At 39.6% G+C, this 23,207-nt stretch overlaps 1 protein-coding gene across 2 annotated transcripts in view; it reads right to left on the bottom strand.

The window, feature by feature from the left end:
* Window positions 1-21,091: 21,091 nt before the first annotated feature.
* The window catches only part of LOC124551026 (caspase-1-like), a 134,194-nt gene continuing 132,078 nt past the window's right edge, over window positions 21,092-23,207 (bottom strand). For both annotated transcript variants that reach the window (XM_047125878.1, XM_047125887.1), the window contains one exon: window positions 21,092-21,398. In XM_047125878.1, coding sequence (XP_046981834.1) covers window positions 21,169-21,398 — 230 coding nt within the window. In that variant the 3' untranslated portion in view covers window positions 21,092-21,168. The remainder of the gene's footprint in view (window positions 21,399-23,207) is intronic.

Below are 23,207 nucleotides of genomic sequence, written 5' to 3'. Positions count from 1 at the left end.
TGATTATGCTACATATTTCTTATGATGAAATATTGAAGAAGTGTCGACGAATATGTATTTGTATAATAAGGTAAGGAATGAGGAGTAGTGGTTAGGGACTCTGACGTGTGAAAAAGGATGTTGGAAACCAAGAACCGTACTTTAAGAGTTTTGAAATGTGTGTAAATGCGTGAATGTATCACAATGCCGGCGAAAATTTTTTGGACACGGTTATATTTACAGGATTTTGTTTCTACATTTGTAACGCAAATTCTCGACCTGTGAAATTTGTTTATATGAGACTGTCACTGTAGTGCAAACTGGTGTCGTAAATATTTCGGCAAGAAAGTTAAGTGACCACCTGCACGTAATACATCGTGGCCACCCAGTTGGGCGACAGTCGCCTGGAAAAAAGCCATTTGTGTGTGTCTTTCAGAGGCACAGGTGGAGAAAAAAAGGGAGGCCATTGTCCTCGCTATTGACATTCCTTTGTAGAAAGCATTGCAAATATGACATGCTCAAACTTGAAAACATATGATTATACTGTGGAGCTCTTGATTTATGGTATTTACTAAAATGCCTAATGAAATGATGAGAAACATTTTACATCTATTGTCTTTCTAGTTGAGAGTTTTCTCATTTTGTTTAATATCTAGTTTCTAGCTGCACTGCAGCATTGGTTAAAATAAAATTTTATGGATGTACTAATATAGATATTTTATACCTACAGATCCAGTAAATAATAACTTAAAAAAAAACGAAGGAGCACAAAAAGACATTTCCCTTCACAGGACTTGCATACATAATTTTCTTTTCATCTACTTGGTAATATTTTTTGTAGAATAAGTTGTGGTGCACCACTTTAATTACATAGATATTAAGATGTGAATATACATTTCCCTTATCTGCATTGTTGTCTTTAGTGTACTATTTTTTCTGCTTGAGCTTTGTCATGTTTAGGTATTTGCATTTGCTGCTGCTGCTTGCCACGCATAGTGTTACTGAATTAGACTTTTTATTACTCTGTTAAGCCAGTTTTACTACAAATTTATTTTTATTGTTTGCTGCACATTGCCTTATATTAGTTGTAATATTGCAATTCCTTTGCTAATTTATGCTGCTTGCTTTGACATTTGTATTTTTTATCATTGCTGTTTGTGTTAATTGTTTTGTGCTGCTGTATGGCCTCGTTCCTTAGTTTAGCATCTGAGCTCACTAGATTTAAGTTAGCTTAAGATGGGGTAGGCTATATAAGAGAACGAGTTGTGATGAATGGAAAGAAATGCATTGAGAAGCTATAAGAAAATGGTTTGGCCAAAATAGTATTTAAAAGAGGATATGAGCAAAAAAGTATTGTTTAGGGACAAAAGGTTTAGGTACGATTTTCTTGGAAATAAATGATGAGGTAAGATAATGGATAATAAATAATGAGGTAAGAAATATGTGAACTTATAAATACAGAAAGCATGCTTGGATTGGATTTTTTTGGTGGAAACAAATGTTGAAATAAGACGAAAGATCTATGGAATGAAGTTCTGGGTTGGACTGCAGTACCAAATGTTACACTGAAAACAAACCCTGTCCTTTCCTTTTGTGTTATCGCACTATGTGTTTGTGTACCCTTGGGTATTTGTGTTCTTCCTGTCTTTATGTGTTTATCTGATGAGAGTTACGTTGTGTAATTTTTCTGATAATATGTTCTTTACTTTGTAAAGATGTTTAGACATTATTTATCCTGTTTTGTTTTAATGCTCATGTGTGAAGTTGATGTTTCAAAAGTATTCTGATCTTTTATGTATTTACTTATGTCATAATTCCTGTAACACTGATTTATATGTTTATTTCTATTCTTTTGTAAAGCCAATATTACTACAAATGTTATCTGTATTGTTGTTGTTGTTGTTGTAGTCTTCAGTCCTGAGACTGGTTTGATGCAGCTCTCCATGCTACTCTACCCTGTGCAAGCTTTTTCATCTCCCAGTACCTACTGCAACCTACATCCTTCTGAATCTGCTTAGTGTATTCATCTCTTGGTCTCCCCCTACGATTTTTACCCTCCACGCTGCCCTCCAATACTAAATTGGTGATCCCTTGATGCCTCAGAACATGTCCTACCAATCGATCCCTTCTTCTGGTCAAGTTGTGCCACAAACTTCTCTTCTCCCCAATCCTATTCAATACTTCCTCTTTAGTTATGTGATCTACCCATCTAATCTTCAGCATTCTTCTGTAGCACCACATTTCGAAAGCTTCTATTCTCTTCTTGTCCAAACTATTTATCGTCCATGTTTCACTTCCATACATGGCTACACTCCATACGAATACTTTCAGAAATGACTTCCTGACACTTAAATCAATACTGGATGTTAACAAATTTCTCTTCTTCAGAAACGCTTTCCTTGCCTTTGCCAGCCTACATTTTATATCCTCTCTACTTCGACCATCATCAGTTATTTTGCTCCCCAAATAGCAAAACTCCTTTACTACTTTAAGTGCCTCATTTCCTAATCTAATTCCCTCAGCATCACCCGACTTAATTAGACTACATTCCATTATCCTTGTTTTGCTTTTGTTGATGTTCATCTTATATCCTCCTTTCAAGACACTGTCCATTCCATTCAACTGCTCTTCCAAGTCCTTTGCTGTCTCTGACAGAATTACAATGTCATCGGCGAACCTCAAAGTTTTTATTTCTTCTCCATGAATTTTAATACCTACTCCGAATTTTTCTTTTGTTTCCTTTACTGCTTGCTCAATATACAGATTGAATAACATCGGGGAGAGGCTACAATCCTGTCTCACTCCTTTCCCAACCACTGCTTCCCTTTCATGCCCCTCGACTCTTATAACTGCCATCTGGTTTCTGTACAAATTGTAAACAGCCTTTCGCTCTCTGTATTTTACCCCTGCCACCTTCAGAATTTGAAAGAGAGTATTCCAGTTAACGTTGTCAAAAGCTTTCTCTAAGTCTACAAATGCTAGAAACATAGGTTTGCCTTTTCTTAATCTTTCTTCTAAGATAAGTCGTAAGGTTAGTATTGCCTCACGTGTTCCAACATTTCTACGGAATCCAAACTGATCTTCCCCGAGGTCCGCTTCTACCAGTTTTTCCATTCGTCTGTAAAGAATTCGCGTTAGTACTTTGCAGCTGTGACTTATTAAACTGATAGTTCGGTAATTTTCACATCTGTCAACACCTGCTTTCTTTGGGATTGGAATTATTATATTCTTCTTGAAGTCTGAGGGTATTTCGCCTGTTTCATGCATCTTGCTCGCCAGATGGTAGAGTTTTGTCAGGACTGGCTCTCCCACGGCCGTCAGTAGCTCCAATGGAATATTGTCTACTCCGGGGGCCTTGTTTCGACTCAGGTCTTTCAGTGCTCTGTCAAACTCTTCACGCAGTATCGTATCTCCCATTGCATCTTCATCTACATCCTCTTCCATTTCCATAATATTGTCCTCAAGTACATCGCCCTTGTATAGACCCTCTATATACTCCTTCCACCTTTCTGCTTTCCCTTCTTTGCTTAGAACTGGGTTTCCATCTGAGCTCTTGATATTCATACAAGTTGTTCTCTTATCTCCAAAGGTCTCTTTAATTTTCCTGTAGGCGGTATCTATCTTACCCCTAATGAGATAGGCCTCTACATCCTTACATTTGTCCTCTAGCCATCCCTGCTTAGCCATTTTGCACTTCCTGTCGATCTCGTTTTTGAGACGTTTGTATTCCTTTTTGCCTGTTTCTCTTACTGCATTTTTATATTTTCTCCTTTCATCAATTAAATTCAATATTTCTTCTGTTACCCAAGGATTTCTACTAGCCCTCGTCTTTTTAGCTACTTGATCCTCTGTTGCCTTCACTACTTCATCCCTCAAAGCTACCCATTCTTCTTCTACTGTATTTATTTCCCCCATTCCTGTCAATTGCTCCCTTATGCTCTCCCTGAATCTCTGTGCAACCTCTGGTTCTTTTAGTTTATCCAGGTCCCATCTCCTTAAATTCCCACCTTTTTGCAGTTTCTTCAGTTTTAATCTACAGGTTATAACCAATAGATTGTGGTCACAGTCCACATCTGCCCCTGGAAATGTCTTACAATTTAAAACCTGGTTCCTAAATCTCTGTCTTACCATTATATAATCTATCTGATACCTTTTAGTATCTCCAGGGTTCTTCCATGTATACAACCTTCTTTCATGATTCTTAAACCAAGTGTTAGTTATGATTATGTTGTGCTCTGTGCAAAATTCTACCAGGCGGCTTCCTCTTTCATTTCTGTCCCCCAATCCATATTCACCTACTATGTTTCCTTCTCTCCCTTTTCCTACACTCGAATTCCAGTCACCCATGACTATTAAATTTTCGTCTCCCTTCACAATCTGAATAATTTCTTTTATTTCATCATACATTTCTTCAATTTCTTCGTCATCTGCAGAGCTAGTTGGCATATAAACTTGTACTACTGTAGTAGGTGTGGGCTTCGTATCTATCTTGGCCACAATAATGCGTTCACTATGCTGTTTATAGTAGCTTACCCGCATTCCTATTTTCCTATTCATTATTAAACCTACTCCTGCATTACCCCTATTTGATTTTGTGTTTATAACCCTGTAGTCGCCTGACCAGAAGTCTTGTTCCTCCTGCCACCGAACTTCACTAGTTCCCACTATATCTAACTTCAACCTATCCATTTCCCTTTTTAAATTTTCTGACCTACCTGCCCGATTAAGGGATCTGACATTCCACGCTCCGATCCGTAGAACGCCAGTTTTCTTTCTCCTGATAACGACATCCTCTTGAGTAGTCCCCGCCCGGAGATCCGAATGGGGGACTATTTTACCTCTGGAATATTTTACCCAAGAGGACGCCATCATCATGTAATCATACAGTAAAGCTGCATGCCCTCGGGAAAAATTACGGCTGTAGTTTCCCATTGCTTTCAGCCGTTTGCAGTACCAGCACAGCAAGGCCGTTTTGGTTATTGTTACAAGGCCAGATCAGTCAATCATCCAGACTGTTGCCCTTGAAACTACTGAAAAGGCTGCTGCCCCTCTTCAGGAACCACACGTTTGTCTGGCCTCTCAACAGATACCCCTCTGTTGTGGTTGCACCTACGGTACGGCTATCTGTATCGCTGAGGCACACAAGCCTCCCCACCAACGGCAAGGTCCATGGTTCATGGGGGGGGTCTGTATTGTTATGTTCTTTAATGATGTATTCTGTATCTTTGTAATTGTATTCTTATGTTATAAAATTGTAATGGACACCAGTTCATCAGATTAAGTAACATGTAAGTTACATTTCACTGCATTTCTGTTGGTCATAGTATATGGACAATATGTGAGAAGTAGGGACTGATAGTGTTTGCACGTGTGTTAATAATTCAGCAAGGGACAGGATAACAGCATTGCTGGTTCTAAGGACTATTCAAAAACTTTGTGTGTGCACAAGTGGCGGTTTATGGACTTGCTATATTATTCGCAAGACTCTTCAGTGGTGATTGTGCACCTGCACAGTCACAACAGATGGCTGCTGGCCATCTCTACAAGGACTACAGTGGGTCTGCATCTTTGATGACCCACCAATACCATTATTTCTACAAGGACTGCAGTGGGTCTGCACCTCCAGTGGCCCACCAATACCACAATCTCTACCAGGACTACAGTGGGTCTACTCTGTGATGACCTGCCTACCAATATTCTTCAAAACTTCTAATGACTCTGCTGTGGGTTTGCTCTGTTGTGACCCATTACTTGTCTGCATATCGAGAGTCAGCACTGTCTTTCCGTTGGAAGGACAACACTACTTCTTCAAGACCGCATGGAAATCCACTACTTCCGTGTGTATTTTCTTTTACTGCTCAGACTTTGAGAAAAACACTGCAATTTTACTGTGATGAATGATCAGGACTGTCTTTATGGACTGTGAGAAAATTTTAGCTTATGACCAACATTGTATCAATAAGTATGTGCATTTGATATCTTTGTTATTGTAATTATGAAAAATTTTATCAAATCATTATTGGCCACTGCCCAAAACAATTTGTAAATTTTTTTGTAGGGAGCATGGGTGCTATGTAAGTAGGCTGTTTATGTTTTCTTATTGGCAACGTTACGTAGCGCTCTGTATGAAAATCACTGGCTGTGCTGCGTGCAGTATGTGGCTAGTTTGCATTGTTGTCTGCCATTGTAGTGTTGGGCAGTGGCAGCTGGATGTGAACAGCGCGTAGCGTTGCGCAGTTGGAGGTGAGCCGCTAGCAGAGGTGGATGTGGGGAGAGAGATGGCAGAGTTTTGAAATTTGTAAGACTGGATGTCATGAACTGCTATATATATTATGACTATTAAGGTAAATACATTGTTTGTTCTCTATTAAAATCTTTCATTTGCTAACTATGCCTATCAGTAGTTAGTACCTTCCGTAGTTTGAATCTTTTATTTATCTGGCAGTAGTGGCGCTCGCTGTATCGCAGTAGTTCGAGTAACGAAGATTTTTGTGAGGTAAGTGATTTGTGAAAGGTATAGGTTAATGTTAGTCAGGGCCATTCTTTTGTAGGGATTATTGAATGTCAGAATGCGTTGCGCTAAAAAAATATTGTGTGTCAGTTTAAGCACAGTCAAGTATAATTGTTGAAAGGGGACGGTTCAGACTGAAGATCACAACAAGAACAATTTTCTCCAAGAAAAATCTGTGTCTACAGGGGAAACTTTTATACAATCTTAGAGCGGGGGAGGAAGGGGGGGGGTGTCCAGTTAAATAGAAGCTAACGTTGGAAGTGATCAAATTTTGTTGAAATACTTTCAGATAGAAAAAAAAAGTCGCGGTGCGAATGTCGCTTTATTTTCTAATAACCGCGTTTGTTAGCAATACTTAGTTGGGAAATCTGGCCCATGCACTCCGACGTATGTAGTAGTTCGTATTTCATGAATAAAGATTATCTGTGGTGTCTGAAATCAAAATAAGACCCAGCTTATGATTTTACCCCCAGTTAACTTAAGTAAAGAAAGAGTAATAAAAGCACAAAGAAAAAAGAAAATTCTTGCTTTAAAGAAAAACAAAAAATCAATATAAGAAAACTACTTTGTACTGAAGAAAAAAAGTACGGTTTTATTCTTCATCATTTTGCATTTAGATATTACGTAGATAAGCTATATTTCAGGAAGTCAATTTAATTTTGATAAAATATTCTTACAAGGAAAAAAACATTCCAAAGATATTAGAGGGGTTATTAAAAATGTTAAGAGTGCGTCAGTAATTTGATATTGAGAGCTTCCATATGCCTTACACCGGCCACATAAACAGCAGCCAGTCCTTGGCTTCACTCAGTCTAGCCTTGCACACCTTCCTGTCAACTGCATCTTCATCTCCCAGACCCATATCTGCATATCTCCCATGTTATTATCCCTTCATCTGGCTCTCAGCCGTCCTAGTGGTCAACCTTCGGCTTCTCCATCCACTACTGCCTTTATTAACGTGTTGTCCCCTCACCTCCTCAAATGTCCGTACCACCTGAGACTTTTAGTTGTCACACTCGCTACGAAGTCAGGTAGTGTGTATAACTGAGTTCTCCGTTTTTCCTTATTCTCTACTGTTCATTTTCTTTCACTGGTCCGTATATTTTTCTCAGTACTTTATTTTCAAAAGTGACGAGTTTTATCTCCGTTTTTTTTTCTCTCTTTTTTTCAGGGACTATGTCTTGCTTGCGAAGCACACTATAGGTTACATGATGACCTGAAATTATATTGTTATTTTTGCCTGTCTGAATAGTAACTTAGATCTAGATGATGTTATGTATAGCTCTTAGTAGTTCCTGTGCTGTCTCCTTTATAACTGTTGTTATCTTGTTCCGTTTTGTATTGATATCTTCACCTCCTTTCCTATTGTTTTCGTTCTCTAATTCTGTGAATCTATTTCTAAGCTTAATCTTAAACTTTTTTTTCACCTCCTCTTCTTTTAGCCTACTCACATCTGCTCTTTTCGTTTTTTTCCACTGTTTCTCGTACATGATTGTTTTGGTAATGATTGTTTCATCTTTATCAGCACAAGAGAATAATCTGATCCCACCTCAGCCCCTCTCATTGTACTGACATCTGTTACTACGTACCTTCTTATGTTATTTCTCTGCCAACATGAGGTCTGTTTGGTGCCTAGGTAGCCCATACAGTTAAGTCCATGTTGCTTCACGTATGTCTTTATGGGGAAATAATGTACTGACTATTTTCATGTTTCTAGCTGTGGCGAAGTTAATGAACCTTATACCATTAACACTGAGTCAGTGTGCAAGTTAAACATATCTATATGTTGGTTCCGGTGGTGTAATTGTCTTATTTCGGCAATTAAGTTCCATAGCGCAATTTTGATGTCGTAATGAGCTAATCTGGAGCACATCTTGTTTAAGTGTCATAGAATTCGTCTTTTATGTCTTCCTCCTTGTCCTCAGTTGGGGCATGGACACTTCCTAATCAGAGGTTTCTATATTTACCTTTGATTCTGATATGGCATATGTATGCCTTACTCAGGCCATCTTGCACTCCGTTAGTTCAACATCAAGTATCTTTTGCTGGCCTTCAGCTTACAGTGTTATTACATTCCACGTTTGTATTCGTAATTCTGTCTTCGTAAGCCTGGTTCGTTTTCCGTAACTTCCATTCCAATGCAAGAATGGGTGTGAATGTATAGAAACCCTCCAGTTTTTTACGATGTTGAACGGTTAGTCCAACGATTAACTCTCCCACTTTATCCGGGATTGAGACTGGTTGGAAGGCTGTCTTGCTCCCAGGCGTGGTTGGTTGCTTGAGAGCTTTAAGGCAAAATCGCTGAGACTATTTAGTTTATGCCAAAGTCATGAGTGCTTCATAAGTAAAAGAAACTGAAAAGGAATGTTCATAACCGAAAGCAAAAGAAAGAAAAATCATAAATAAAGGAATAATTTAATAACCTAACAAATTATTAACGGTTATATCGCTGAAGCTAGTCTTTGTTGGCTTCATTTGCTAAATAACTTTGAATAAGATCAACACAGACAGCAAAATAAAATTGTACTTGGATGAAAATATCCTGAATTCTTCTGGGAAATATGTAGTAATGTAATTTATTTGGCTGCCGAAGACATTGCGTATCAGGATGCGATGAGAGTACAATTGTGTTTTCCTTTATGCAGTCAGCGATATCATCGTTCTCTGTGTATTGAAGGCAGCTTTATACTAAACTGATACAATTTAAAAAGGTGCTTGAAGTAATACCAAAGAGAGTATCGTTTTTTGCGTTAAATTTTGCAGTTAGGTGAGCCATAACTTGACAAGAAGGAAACTTCAGAGAACAAACAAACTTTGATTTAGTAATAAAATCAGTGAATCATATTATGGTAATATAAGCAGTCTTATCACCGAGGAACGCTTACTGAATACTGCACTAGGTAACTACACATTGTTACCTATTTATAAAAGAAGGCACTAGTATTCACTAGATTATAATAACTTAAGTTTGAAGTCATTTATTGAGTACGAGTAGCTGTAGGGAATGATTCCCTTCGTTAAGTTTCTAAGCATAGCTTCTAACACAGAATAAAGAGTATACAGAAAGGAAAGCCGAGTAAACATGAAGCGATAGCTGTTTACTACTATTACTTGAAATGGACATCCCTGCGAAATGGAACTAATCCAAACTTACCCGAAAGGAAACAAGGTGTGATAAATGTTAAGTTGAAAACTTATCAGAAGGTAAATAGAAATGTCGTGCGGCTAGTGCCTCCCGTCGGGTAGACCGTTCGCCTGGTGCAGGTCTTTCGATTTGACGCCGCTTCGGCCCAGTCCCTGAGCGGAGAAGATCTCCGACCCAGCCGGGAATCGAACCCGGGCCTTTAGGATTGACAGTCTGTCACGCTGACCACTCAGCTACCGGGGCGTACATCAGATCGTGCAAATGGCTCTGAGCACTATAGGACTTAACATCCGAGGTCATCAGTCTCCTAGAACTTAGAACTACTTAAACCTAACTAACCTAAGGGCATCAGACACACCTATCCCCGAGGCGGGATTCGAACATGCGACCGTAGCGGTTGTGCGTTTCCAGAATGAAGCTCCTAGAACCGCTCGGCCACACAGGCCGGCGAAAACTTATCAGATAAGCTTTTAAATTAATTACTGTTCAAATGTGCAAGCTGTAAACTGCCTCTGCTTTCAGATTCAGATGACAGTGAAACTACTTTGGTTTGTAAATATTGGTTCTTTCCTTGCAGCGTTTTTATTTTACTCATCAATTTTTTTCTTTTCTGGAACCGAACTAATACATCAGCTCCGCTTCCAAGAGAAACAGCTGTTGTGGAACACCCTACAGGAGTTTCAAGGTATGCTTCAGTGCTAGAATTTTCATTCATTCTTTTAAGTGGAAAGTAGAATAAAGAAATTACTTTAAATGAAGCTAGTAAGTAGATTAAAATGTTGTTGTTGTTGTGGTCTTCAGTCCGGAGGCTGGTTTGATGCAGCTCTCCATGCTACTCTATCCTGTGCAAGCTTCTTCATCTCCCAGTACTTACTGCAACCTACATCCTTCTGAATCTGCTTAGTGCATTCATCTCTTGGTCGCCCTCTGCGATTTTTACCCTCCACGCTGCCCTCCAATACCACGTAAATTGGTGATCCATTGATGCCTCAGAACATGTCCTACCAACCGATCCCTTCTTCTAGTCAAGTTGACCCACAAACTTCTCTTCTCCCCAATCCTATTCAATACCTTCTCATTAGTTATATGATCTACCCATTTAATCTTCAGCATTATTTTGTAGCACCACATTTCGAAAGCTTCTATTCTCTTCTTGTCCAAACTATTTATCGTCCATGTTTCACTTCCATACATGGCTACATTCCATACAAATACTTTCAGAAACGACTTCCTGACACTTAAATCTATACTCAGTTTTAAGAAATTTCGCTTCTTCAGAAACGCTTTCCTTGCCATTGTCAGTCTACATTTTATATCCTCTCTACTTCAACCATCATCAGTTATTTTGCTCTCCAAATAGCAAAACTCCTTTGCTACCTTAAGTGTCTCATTTCCTAATCTAATTCCCTCAGCATCACCCGACTTAATTTGACTACATTCCATGATCCTCGTTTTGCTTTTGTTGATGTTCATCTTATATCCGCCTTTCAAGACACTGTCCATTCCATTTAACTGCTCTTCCAGGTCCTTTGCTGTCTCTGACAGAATTACAATGTCATCGGCGAACCTCAAAGTTTTTATTTCTTCCTCATGGATATTAATACCTACTCCGAATTTTAATTTTGTTTCCTTTACTGCTTGCTCAATATGCAGATTGAATAACATTGGGGAGAGACTACAACCCTATCTCACTCCCTTCCTAACCACTGCCCCTCGACTCTTATAACTGCCATCTGCTTTCCGTACAAATTGTAAATAGCCTTTCGCTCCCTATATTTTACTCCTGCCACCTTTAGAATTTGAAAGAGAGTATTCCAGTCAACATTGTCAAAAGCTTTCTCTACGTGTACAACTGCTAGAAATGTAGGTTTGCCTTTCCTTAATCTATTATCTAAGATAAGTCGTAGGGTCAGTATTGCCTCACGTGTTCCAACATTTCTACGCAATCCAAACCGATATCGCCGAGGTCCGCTTCTACCAGTTTTTCCATTCGTCTGTAAAGAATTCGCGTTAGTATTTTGCAGCTATGACTTATTAAACTGATAGTTCGGTAATTTTCACATCTGTCAACACCTGCTTTCTTTGGGATTAGAATTATTATGTTCTTCTTCAAGTCTGAGGGTATTTCGCTTGTCTCATACATCTTGCTCACCAGATGGTAGAGTTTTGTCAGGACTGGCTCTCCCAAGGCCGTCAGTAGTTCTAATGGAATGTTGTCTACTCCCGTGGCCTTGTTTCGACTGAGATCTTTCAGTGTTCTGTCAAACTCTTCACGCAGTATCATATCTCCCATTTCATCTTCATCTACATCCTCTTCCATTTCCATAATATTGTCCTCAGGTACATCGCCCTTGTATAGACCCTCTGTATACTCCTTCCACCTTTCTGCTTTCCGTTCTTTGCTTTGAACTGGGTTTCCGTCTGAGCTCTAGATATTCATTCAAGTGGTTCTCTTTTCTCCAAAGGTCTCTTTAATTTTCTTGTAGGCAGTATCTATCTTATCCCTAGAGAGATAAGCCTCTACATCCTTACATTTGTCCTGTAGCCATCCCTGCTTAGCCATTTTGCACTTAATTGTAATGTAATTTACACAAATGTTTTAAATTAGGCGCATAACTATAAGTTCACTCTAACATATTACTAATATGAATCACATTTGTTTTGTAAATGACGTTTGATGAGTGTCGCACAGAAACTTTTGTCCAGCTTTGCCCTATATGTGTTTAGCTTTTCCAGTATATAAATGTTGGTGTAGAATGTCTTTCCCTTTATCATCTTCTTCCAGCAATAAGTACTACAATAAATCACGATCACCAGGTTCAGAAACGTGCATTTACTTCCACGAACTGTTCACGACTGTTTTTACGTTACGTATGACCCCAGAAAGTGTAAAACATCAGCTGTAAAGTAATGAAAGCATCCAATTTTACATACGAAATTCTCGTGTACAGCTTACAACTGCCTCCTGATAAATTATCTGCAATTACAAAGTTTTGTTTGCCTTTCCTTTTCGTGCCTTTTCTGAAAGTATTAATAAATACGATATATTAAATATTATTTCTGTTTATCTGGCTTACGAGTTGTGTTACCACAAATGGCTCACCCCTCGCCCGAGCCACGCCACAAATGCTGTTTTCCTTTAAACGCCTGGCCATCTTGCGCTCCGACATCTGTCCCTTTTATTTTTGGCCCAGCCCTTCATATACCATAAATGTCGACGAAATGAGAGATGACGAGAAAGCGCGGTCCCCTTGTAAAGTTACGTTGTGCAAGACGCGACAGTTGGATGCGACTGCGACGCTGCCCCCTCCTCTTTTCCCACCCTGGCAGACGGCGACACGGCCGCAACACGACTGGAGTCGTCGCCGTTTCCCAAGCTCCGGTCGGCGGCGGCGGATTCAAATACATAAGAAAAATAAGAATTCCGATTTTCTTGCTGTAAAAAATACTGTATGTTAATGCAACAAAGTTACATAGGCTCCCAGAGTTAGTTTTTCGATACAGATTCTCCTTTTACTTTAAAAAATTGAAAAATATCTCTTCCGGTTTTGCGTGTTTTTTTCGCTGTATATTACTTCTCAATCAATTATGAGGAAAGTAAAAGGCACAAAAATTGATGTTTGCGTATCTTACAGTTTAACATCACAGCTTGATAATGAGGTGTCTATTTTTCCGATATTCGTCACAGTTATCCCGATACTTAATTTACAAGTAACCTACTGCATAAAATTTGAATTGTGTACAGTGAAAAATGTGGTCGCTGGCTACTTTACGTATGGTTCACGTTAGGTCATACATCGTTGCCGATGAAAAGAAGCTAACATATCGAAATTATTTTTTAAGTTGAGATCAGATTGATATGGATCTCCGTTTCCGAGATTTGGGCTCATATATCTCCGGGAGCGTCGCGACTAGCCGCCAGTTCTGTCGACGCGCAACGAGAATCGTGTGGTCATCACACGATAGAGAATGCATTTGTTTTGTTTTGCTGACACATTTGGACCTAATGAAACCATTTTATGTCATATTCCTCCGGTATGAGTTACTAATATTTCTCCATATGCTCTTGACAATTTCATTTAAAATGCCACGAAACGTAGGTTTCTTAAAGCCAAGTGATCAAGCAGAACCCATTTTCTTGGTTTTGCTGAGGCATCTGAACCTGTTCCAAGCTTTCTTTCTCGTTTATTTCTCTGATACGAGTCCCGAATATTCCTCCATCTGTTTTTGCACATTTCACCTAAAATTCCAATGAAAGATAAGTTTATTAACAATAAGCGCACGCTAGCTTCATTGCATTGTTTCAAGTTCTTGACAACAAGAAAGGGTTACACCTTAAAAATCTCTAGAATTTTGATTCTGAACGTCTACAGTACACACTGGCAGAAATGTGGAAGAAATAATGACCATGCTTGTTCACAAAATTTCCCCAAATTATACTTGTCAGTTTCTCCCATGCAGAAGCTTTTGGAACAAGCTAAGGCAACTTTCATAGCCGACTGAATCTTTATTCCCATCGAAATGAACTTCCATATTCTTGTAGTCTGACAGCATACATCGTTATGGATGACATCAACATTTAATCTTGCCAAGCTGCACTCAAAAGATGACTCCAGGATTTACAAAAGACGAATTTCAATTGTGAACTGTGTCAGACCAGAAGGGTCTTGTAAAACAGTAGTGCACTTTTGGCACAAGTTTTTTGAGCACCATCTTCTACCAATGAATTGAAATGAATGTGACAAATTACTTATTGCAGCATACTGTTTGCGCAATCTGTTGAGAAACGCCTTCCTCAAAAACGAACATCTATTGATTACAGAAAGCTGTACAACAATCTGGTGGTGGTTTTTCACAACTAGAAGGTATCATCAAGACACCAATCTACCGTTTACATTCAAAGTGAAGGTATTGTAAAATGTAACTTTCTCGTTGTACTTTAGATTGTTCATTTTATGATGTATTTGCCGTTTTCAATTTTTATCGTCACAAAAAAGAGTAGTGCGAAAATTGACCTTCAAGTTCATTTTCATCATTCTAATTCTACATCTGCATGGATTATACTGATTTTCATAACAGGCCTGAAAAATTTGCATTAATGGGAAAATATTATATATTTCACTCACCTGCCAGTTTCAACTGTGCACCAATTTCTTCCCAAATTCTGTCTCTGAACATAGTGTCTCTATATTTAGGGTTCTTCAAATCGTAAAGGCAAGGCTGTTGCGAGACCAGCTCACAGAGCATCACATCCTGTGAGTGGCTCATTTCAGTTTTCCTTGACTGGCTCGACATCTTTCTCGCAGCCGTACGTCTTTGTGTCGTGCGACTTCCGTCGCAACACTGCTCACTGGTGCAGTGCTGCGACAGCTGCCGCAACAGTCGCGCGTCGCATCCCAAACTCGAACTGCGCATGCGCCAGCGGACAACTTCTGACGTCACGTAGCGACCCGTCGCAGTCGCTAGTGTGCGTCGCGTCTTGGACAACGTACCTTAAGTTGCAGTCTATTGGTGCTTCGCGCGCACAGGCAGCGCGCTCAAAGGAAATAATCTGACTTCTGTTTTCTCTACACTCAGTGAGCCTGGCCTTCCTGCACACCTCAAATACAATTAAGATACGTTAGCTACATTACGTATACAGCAAGGTGCACTTACCATGAACCAAATGTAAAGCAGCCAGCGACCACATCTTTAACTGCAGACTTTTCAACTTTTGTGTTACAGTGTACTTGGAAATTAAGTGTCACAGTAACTATCACGATAACGAAAAAGTAGACGCTTCATTATCAAGTTGTGATATGACACTGTAAGACATGAAAGAAAGACATTATATGTGCCAATTATTTTCCTCAGGATCGAATGAGATATACACTACTGGCCATTAAAATTGCTACACCACGAAGATGACGTGCTACAGACGCGAAATTTAACCGACAGGAAGACGATGCTGTGATATGCAAATAATTAGCTTCTCAGAGCATTCATACAAGGCTGGCACCGGTGGCGACACCTACAACGTGCTGACATGAGGAAAGTTTCCAACCGATTTCTCATACACAAACAGCAGTTGACCGGCGTTGCCTTGTGAAACTTTGTTGTGATGCCTCGTGTAAGAAGGAGAAATGCGTACCATCACGTTTCCGACTTTGATAAAGGTCGGATTGTAGCCTATCGCGATTGCCGTTTATCGTATCGCGACATTGCTGCTCGCGTTGGTCGAGATCCAATGACTATTAGCAGAATATGGAATCGGTGGGTTCAGGAGGGTAATACGCAACGGCGTGCTGGATCCCAACGGCCTCGTATCACTAGCAATCGAGATGACAGACATCTTATCCGCATGGCTGTAACAGATCGTGCAGCCACGTCTCGATCCCTGAGTCAACAGATGGGGACGTTTGCAAGACAACAATCATCCGCATCTGGATACAGAAAATGTTCGACTGCTGCCATGGCCAGCACATTCTGCAGATCTCTTACCAACTGAAAACGTCTGGTCAATGGTGGCCAAGCAACTGGCTCGTCTCAATACGTCAGTCACTACTCTTGATGAACTGTGGTATCGTGTTGAAGCTGCATGGGCAGCTGTACCTGTACATGCCATCCAAGCTCTTGTTAGACTCAATGCCCAGGCGTATCAAGGCCGTTGTTACAGCCAGAGATGATTGTTCTGGGTACTGATTTCTCAGGATCTATGCACCCAAATTGCGTCAAAATATAATCACGTGTCAGTTCCAGTATAATATATTTGTCGAATGAATACCCGTTTATCATCTGCATTTCTTCTTGGTGTAGCAATTTTAATGGCCAGTAGTGTATTATACATAGAAATGAAGAAGACGCAAGTCGTTTTTAATTTGTTATAGGAAAAAGAGAAACTCCACTGAAAAACTAACCATAGTAATTCGTGCAGCTCTGCGTCATTTAAATACAGTTTAATGAGTTTTTATTGCTTCCAGCAAGAAAATCGAAATGCTCATTTTTCTCGTGTAGGCTACCGCTATCAGCCACTTCTTGGGAATCGCTTTTTACTTTCCTGTGCGGTCTTTTCTCTTACTACTGTCCATTATGTTGAATCCTGCCTAGTCGTCGAATATGGGGCGTCTAGGAAACCTGCTTTCTCGGATCGCTAGACACACAGTTCAATCGAATCGTATTAATGGGTTTTATTACCAAAAGTGATTGACAATACTTAACTTTGTATTAAACAGATGCGTCACAAGCAAAATAAATTCTCTCTTCAGTATATGCAATTCTTGAGTCGCTGGTCTTGAAGCGCCAAATGTTGATGCTGCACTAGATGGGCCGTGATCAGTCGGGCGCCTGGAGAGGGCTGCGTCAACGTGCTGTTGGTTGGCGTCATCTTCACAGTCCCCTGTGCTCTGTCGTTACTGACTGGCATGCCGGCGCTTGACTTTACGCCGTAACACGTTATATGTTTCTAACTTTTACAGTTCACAAAACAACTGATTACTTGTAGGATAGCCCAGCAAGTAACATGCACAATAAAGAAAATAAGCAAAACGTATCAGCTGTTTACTCGGTTTCAATACGACAGACGTTGCCCAGGTGCACTAAATATTGGCGCGTGGGTTTCAGTTGAGTTTTCATTCTGTACCGTCTCTATTTTGTGCTTTTTGTTTTAGACTGAAGTAAAGACATCTCTTGGTGGGCGAAGTTGGTTGTTTGTGAAATAAGTGCCGTTATGACAGTCTAAAAAAATATATAAAGGAGTGCATACTTAGAATGTAAACTACACGCTTATAAGATAATATGAACTAGTTTCATTTTGCGCGAGCCATGGTTAAAACTAGCCGACACTCCCGAAACTGGTTTGTTCTGAACAGTTTAAACAATAATCGGATAGTGATACCTAAACAAAGTAGACACGTTCATCAGTCTAGTGTGAACCAATACTATGTATTTGTGCTGGGATGTGGGGTCCGCGTGCAGTAGAGCAGAGCCAATGATCTGCGAAACGTCGGAAACAGAGTAGTTAGTCAACCCCTAGTGGACCTTCATTGTTGAATTACTTATGCATTTATCGGCACCTAGAAGGTATCCGACGACTTCCTGATATTAAAAGTATAACTATTGACTAATCCCTCCTGTCATTTCACAGTATGTTCACCATTTGAAGTAGAAAGGAAGGCATCTTGTGGTTTTCATGACACACATAATTTTATATTTATGTGACTTCACAACAATCAACCAAAATCGCTTTACTCATGTAGAGAAAGTTGATATGATTAGCTCGTTTCTCTTAAAGAAGATCACTTAAGATTTTAACTTTAATTTTCACATTCATCTATTCATATTACTTAATGGTACAAAAAATTATTCTCCGAGGGGCAAAAAACAAATAAAAGATCAAGGCACTGAATATCCTGTGATTATCTTGATTAAGATTATCTGATGTTTCACTCTTCAGAAATACTGTTCACTCTTGTTCACATCAGTATCTAAATGGACTATTATGGCTGAGAAGCCAAGCAGCAATACTTTGTCTTGACAGTTCTGACACCAGTACCTATCTATTACTATTTATTATGTCATAAGTTTCCCCCCCCCCCCATGAACCATGGACCTTGCCGTTGGTGGGGAGGCTTGCGTGCCTCAGCGATATAGATAGCCGTACCGTAGGTGCAACCACAACGGAGGGGTATCTGTTGAGAGACCAGACAAACGTGTGGTTCCTGAAGAGGGGCAGCAGCCTTTTCAGTAGTTGCAAGGGCAACAGTCTGGATGATTGACTGATCTGGCCTTGTAACAATAACCAAAACGGCCTTGCTGTGCTGGTACTGCGAACGGCAGAAAGCAAGGGGAAACTACAGCCGTAATTTTTCCCGAGGGCATGCAGCTTTACTGTATGATTACATGATGATGGCGTCCTCTTGGGTAAAATATTCCGGAGGTAAAATAGTCCCCCATTCGGATCTCCGGGCGGGGACTACTCAAGAGGATGTCGTTATCAGGAGAAAGATGAAAAAGCTTGCACAGGATAGAGTAGCATGGAGAGCTGCATCAAACCAGTCTCAGGACTGAAGACCACAACAACAACAACAACAAGTTTTTTCTGTGAACATCAGTTAAGAATTACCTTTAGTTGCATGTATTATGCATAACATACCCCAGCAATAAGTATAGAAATGGCTTTACATAACCGAAATACGACATCGAAAATATTATTTTTGGAATGTATCAGTTGGCTCTAACAATATATAAATTTGTAAATTTAAAAGTTTTGTATAAATAAATACATTATATGCTGATATTCTAACAAAAACCTATTGAACAACACAGAAGATGTGCACTTATCTATACAAATTAAGAGAAAAGTGTGGCTGAATGCTTAAATATAAGAGTAAGAGGGAAGAGGCTGCCATGTGTGTCCTTCATGAAGACAAAAGAATTATTGTAATCTAAATTTTCCATGACAACAGATGAAATTACAAATTTAATAGTTGTTTATAAAAGCGAAGATGAAAATATTAGCTATCCTGCAAGGTTTAATAGCCAAAACAGTGTATAAAACAACGGAATGTACTCATCGAAAAAATCACACAATTTTAAAAAGCTTTTGCATTTAAAACAAAAATTCCTTACCGGTATGAAAGGACAATGTCATACAGCTCTTTTTCCAAAATTAAAAAATAATCATAACAACAGAGGCGTAGGCAAATATAATGAACAAAGCTATAGAGAAATGAGTCCAAATTATGTTATTTATTTACTGTACAACCCATTAGAAAAAAATGTGCATTAATTCTTTTCTTAAGACATCACAAACTTTGGTGTCAAATCCATAAACACGCAATCAAAATTTAGATTTTTATAATGTAAAAACATCAGCGAATTAACTCAAGTTCACTAAAATAATTTTTTATTAACATTACTGTAAAAATCTAGTGTTTTCATTTGTTTGTTCAACATCTACCAAGACCCAGAACAGTGCCTTGTTGAGATAGATTGAAAATATTAATTATTTCACACAATCTAAGTAGAGGTTCTTAGTATAAATTAATAAATTAGTAACAAAATTCGCAAATATGGGTAATATAAATTGATAACTAATATAATCCTGTATTAGAGGATTTGCTAAGATTAAGCACATTAAAACATGCTGTGGATTTATGTCATATATTATGAAGGAAATCAGTGATGCTAAAGAAGAAACCACAGAATAACATAGTAATTCTCATACGCAAAACATATCTATGGGAAAAGTGATAGATGTTCTTCAGACCTCTACTAAAGGCGCAGTCCTTTTTACTCAAGGCAGAAAATCCAAATCATTGTTGCTGAATGCTTTCCCCCAATTAGTATATTAGCCCCAATGCCCGATTCTGCGGTGTTTTCCAAGAAACTTCAATGATGAGCAACGAATATTAGCATATATGACACTGCCGTATCGTTTTGATGTATGCAGCAAGTAAATATTGGCATATAATTACCATCAGCTGAGAAAGTATTTAAAGTAACATATCGATATTTCATTTGTCATGCATCTTGTTTGGGTATTAAAAACGGTGGATTTCAATTAAAGTAAGACATGTGAATATATTTATTTCTGGTAAACATGGTTTCATCTACCACAAACTGGAAAAACAATGCTCCAAGCTCAATACAGACATGTAAAGTATAGAATTCGTCTTAATTAAGAAATGGTAACTCTCATTTGGAAAACTAAAACTTCTGATTGTGGATTTCATTGATAATAGCACCATCTAGAAGGAAACACAGACCCCCCACATAATGCCCACTATAAGTATGAACACATTTGTTAATTGATAACTTTTTTACGTTATTCACAAAAAGAAGAATCTAAGCATTTGAGATGTATTGTTATAGAAGGATGCTAAAAAACTCGCTGAGTGATGGGATAATGAATGACGAGGTTGTCAGCAGGTCAGTAGGAAAGCAGAGGAAAAGAATGGGTGTAAAACGCTAACAGCAATAAGGAATATGACGTGAAATATGTTGAGATATCAGAAAATAGCTTGTAAGATACTGGATGGAACTGCAGACATAAAAAATTGTAAATAGGAAGATATACATTAAATAATAGAGCACAACGGAGGTACATGCTACTCTGAGATAAAGACATTTACTTAGGAGAGGAAATCGATATGGGAAACATAAAATTAGTCAGAAGCGAGATTATGCAAAACTAAAGCAGAGTTAAACATCTCACAAAGTACGTTCCTCTATAAATAGTCATCCTACAGATATATTTAAATAATAAATAAGTATCTTGTAAATCATTTTAGTCTATATTGTTATACTGTATCATACACATGGTTCGTAAAAAATTGAGTTACATAAAAAACTTAAAAAATTAAATAAATTGAATTAAGTAAAAAACTGAAAAATTAGATAAATTGTAGTGTCTTAAGTTCCACAAAAGGAGCTAAATTCAATCAGAAATACCAAGTAATTTATCAAACATGATTTTGCGGAGACTGTCCTCCGTGATATGACAGACTCCATCTGTTGCGGCGAGTCGAGGGCAGTGACGGCTGGGATGGCCACCCTACCGGAAGCGGAGGCGCCGCGTTAGAGACGACGTGAAGGATGGAGCCTGCACCATGCCCTGCAGGCGTGGCTCCGACTTGTTCTTGACACGGAACTCCTGACCCACTACGCGATTCACTTCAGTGAGCAACGACATGAGGTCCATGGTTTTGCCGTGCTCTGTCAGATGGGAGCACAGTGTCTGTACGTACCATGAACCGTTTTTTGTGTTGAGGTAGGAGTACAAACCTGCAACATCATAAAAATACCTTCTTGTGAAACCACATACTTCTGTTCTAAGTGAAACATTTACCCAAAAAGCTCTAAAAAAGGGTAAGACGAGTCGAAAACATACATTAACTAGTGAACCCGGCATTGCTGCGCAACTGCTGAATATGTTTTGGAATTGCATATACAGGATGTCCGAAAAGACTTTCACTGATTACATAAATTGATAACTCAGGCTAGACGTAAGATACAAATATGAAACTTGTGTCGAATTGTTTACAACTATCAAAGTTTTTTTTCTGTTTTAGGTTCGCAGTACGTAAGTACTGGATGAGGTGCAGTGCCCAAGAAGCCATGTTAACCAATCAGGAGAAGGCACAGTGTGTCCTGTGGTACCATGAGACAAGATCACCAACCACAGTGCAGAGACACTTCCACACAACATTTGGAAGGAATCCACCTGATGGCAAGAGCATTAAAGCCTGGTATGAGAAGTTCAAGAACACAGGATCGGTTGCTCACCTTCCGAGGTCTGGTCGACCAAGAACCTCAGCAGACAGGGTGGAAGCTGCGAAGTCCGAAGAAATCGGTGCGCAGGGCCTCACGTGAACTACAGATGCCAAAAAGCTCTCTCCATGACATTTTACACAAACGTTTATTGGTTTGTTGGGTTTGTGGGAAGAGACCAAACTGCGAGGTCATCGGTCTCGTCGGATCAGGGAAGGACGGGGAAGGAAGTCGGTCGTGCCCTTTCAGATGAACCATCCCGGCATTTACCTGAAGCGATTTAGGGAAATCACGGAAAACCTAAATCAGGATGGCCGGACGCGGGATTGAACTGTCGTCCTCCCGAATGCGAGTCCAGTGTGCTAACCACTGCGCCACCTCACTCAGTCACAAACGTTTATTGTTTCGTGCATACAAAGTGCAAAGCGTTCAGACCTTGTTGCCCAATGACAGTACACGTCGATATGACTTTGCGATCGAAGTGCTATCACGTATTGAGGGCGATGACGGTTGTCTCAGACGAATTGCCTTTTCCGACGTAGCGAACTTTTTTGTCAGTGGAGTAGCGAATCGCCATAATGTGCGCACTTGGGGTTCACAACCTCCTGGCGAGGTCATGGAGTGCACGAGAGGCAGTCAGAAGGTGAATGTTGGGTGCGCGCTATTGCATGATTGAATTATCGGACCATTCTTCTTCGCTGAGGCTACCATCACATCTGCAGTGTATCTAGACATGTTGCAACTGTATGCTGTTCCTCAGCTGCTTCACTGTCACCCCGATGTCTTGTTTCAGCAAGACGGTGCACCGCCTAATTGGGGTTTGGACGTCCGTGCCTATCTCGATATGACCATTCCCGGGCGATGGATTGGTCGTGATGGGCCAACGGGTTGGCCTCCACGCTCTCCTGACATAACCCCATTAGACTTCTTTTTATGGGGTTATGTCAAGGACGAGGTCTACCGAACACGTGTACCAGATCTTGAAACCCTGCGGCAACGGATAACCACAGTCGTTGAATCGATCCCTCCAGTGATGTTGGCTAATGTGTGGACGGAAATTGATTATCGCCTAGATGTGCTACATGCTACCAAGAGTGCTCATGTGGAAGTTTACTGATGTGTGAAAAAAACTTTGATAGTTTGTAAACAATTAGACACGAGTTTCATATTTGTGTCTTACTTCTAGCCTGAGTTATCAATTTATGTAATCAGGGAAAGACTTTTCGGACACCCTGTACAGCCTAAAATTTCTTGCGCCCCTTCTCTCTGCTCATTTTGTCACCCTTACCTCACTCTCTGTATACCTCACCCCCCTCCCCTTCC

Source organism: Schistocerca americana, chromosome 1 (genome assembly GCF_021461395.2).
Source record: "Schistocerca americana isolate TAMUIC-IGC-003095 chromosome 1, iqSchAmer2.1, whole genome shotgun sequence".
NCBI lineage: Eukaryota > Metazoa > Arthropoda > Insecta > Orthoptera > Acrididae > Schistocerca > Schistocerca americana.
The sequence above is the reverse complement of the archived record's forward strand: the minus strand, read 5'-3'. Positions and strand labels throughout refer to the sequence as shown.